At 51.1% G+C, this 1,397-nt stretch overlaps 1 protein-coding gene across 1 annotated transcript; it reads left to right on the forward strand.

Annotated features, from left to right (window-relative positions):
• Window positions 1-281: 281 nt before the first annotated feature.
• Window positions 282-1,011, forward strand: ENH_00033560 (hypothetical protein; the record flags this gene model as incomplete). The annotated part of the gene is made up of 2 exons (XM_013585005.1): window positions 282-626; window positions 862-1,011. The coding sequence occupies 2 exons, from the start codon at window positions 282-284 to the stop codon at window positions 1,009-1,011; spliced, it is 495 nt and encodes a 164-aa protein (XP_013440459.1).
• Between the last annotated feature and the right edge of the window lie 386 nt (window positions 1,012-1,397).

Below are 1,397 nucleotides of genomic sequence, written 5' to 3' on the forward strand. Positions count from 1 at the left end.
GTTATTGCGTACCTAGCTTATCTATAGTCCCGATCTTTCTGGGCAAGTTTCTCTCCTGCGACAAGTCCCAAGTATTTTTGTTAGACATCAATTCTACCCTAAATTCCGCAAATGCAAGTTTGCAAGGCAATCAACTACATATTTGGGTTATACCATTTCTGCTGCGGGGATCAAAACTGCAGAAGACAAAATCGAAGCCATACGGCATTGGCCAGAGGTGCTGGAGAACGAGATGCTGGAGCTCCAGTTCCTCCGGTACCATAAATTACTGTCATATGTTCATGGGACCGGGCTCTGCAGACGTCGCCCGGCCGGTGGTTGATCTTACGCGTAAAGATGTTAGTTTCAAATGGACAGAGCTTCACACGCAAGCGGTGCGGCAGCTCAAACAGCGCTTAACCGACTTCACTACATTACAAGTTCCTGACACCACGAAACCCTTCGAGTTGTACACAGACGCCTCTGGTTACGCAATCGGAGCAGTTATGGAACAAGACGGCAGACCCATCGGCTTCCTCAGCCAAGTCATGAACCTCACGCAACAGAAATACTCGATCTACGACCAGGAACTCTTGAAGTTGGTCATGGCACTGGAGAAGTGGTCGCACTTGCTCCGTGTCTCCAAGGTAACGGCTTACACTGATCATCAAGTTCTCACCCATCTCCAATGCCTCCAAGCATCCAAGCCTCTGCGCGGACGCACCGCCCGGTGACTAGACTTTCTTGCGGAGTTCCCGGATTTGCACATCACGTATGTTCAAAGAGCGCCCAGTCAAGTTGCCGATGCCTTGTCTCGCCGTCCCGGCCTTCCTAACACCTGCTTGCACGACACACCATCGGTACCACTGATGCTGGCAATAGGACAAGCGAGCGCGGCTCCCCGCTCTCGTGGTCGGCCTCCCAACTACAGGGAGCTCGCCGGACTTCGTTCGCAACGACCTAGACGACGCAACATGCCGTCCGCACCTTCACCTGCGCCGCCGGAACCCAACACAGATTTGCGGAATTTAGGGTAGAATTGATGTCTATCAAAAATACTTAGGACTTGTCGCAGGAGAGAAACTTGCCCAGAAAGATCGGGACTATAGATAAGCTAGGTACGCAATAACGCCCTGTCCTAATGAAAGTTGTAGATAGGCATTAATGCTGGCCTGGAACGTAGCGGGAGCACCCTTAAGGCCGAAGGGCATCACTTGGTACTCAAATAGTCTGAGAACGGACCGGAAAGCCGTCTTCCACCGGTCTTGCTTAGCCATACGTATTTGATGGAAACCTGCTTCAAGATCCAAGGTGGAAAAATACTTGACGCCTCCCAGCATCTCCAGAATGGTTTGAATGGGAGGTAGTGGAAAATCAGGGGCTATCGTAAGGGCATTTAGAGCCTGGTAATTGACAAC

Source organism: Eimeria necatrix, genomic scaffold (genome assembly GCF_000499385.1).
Source record: "Eimeria necatrix Houghton genomic scaffold, Enh_scaff2454, whole genome shotgun sequence".
Lineage (NCBI taxonomy): Eukaryota > Apicomplexa > Conoidasida > Eucoccidiorida > Eimeriidae > Eimeria > Eimeria necatrix.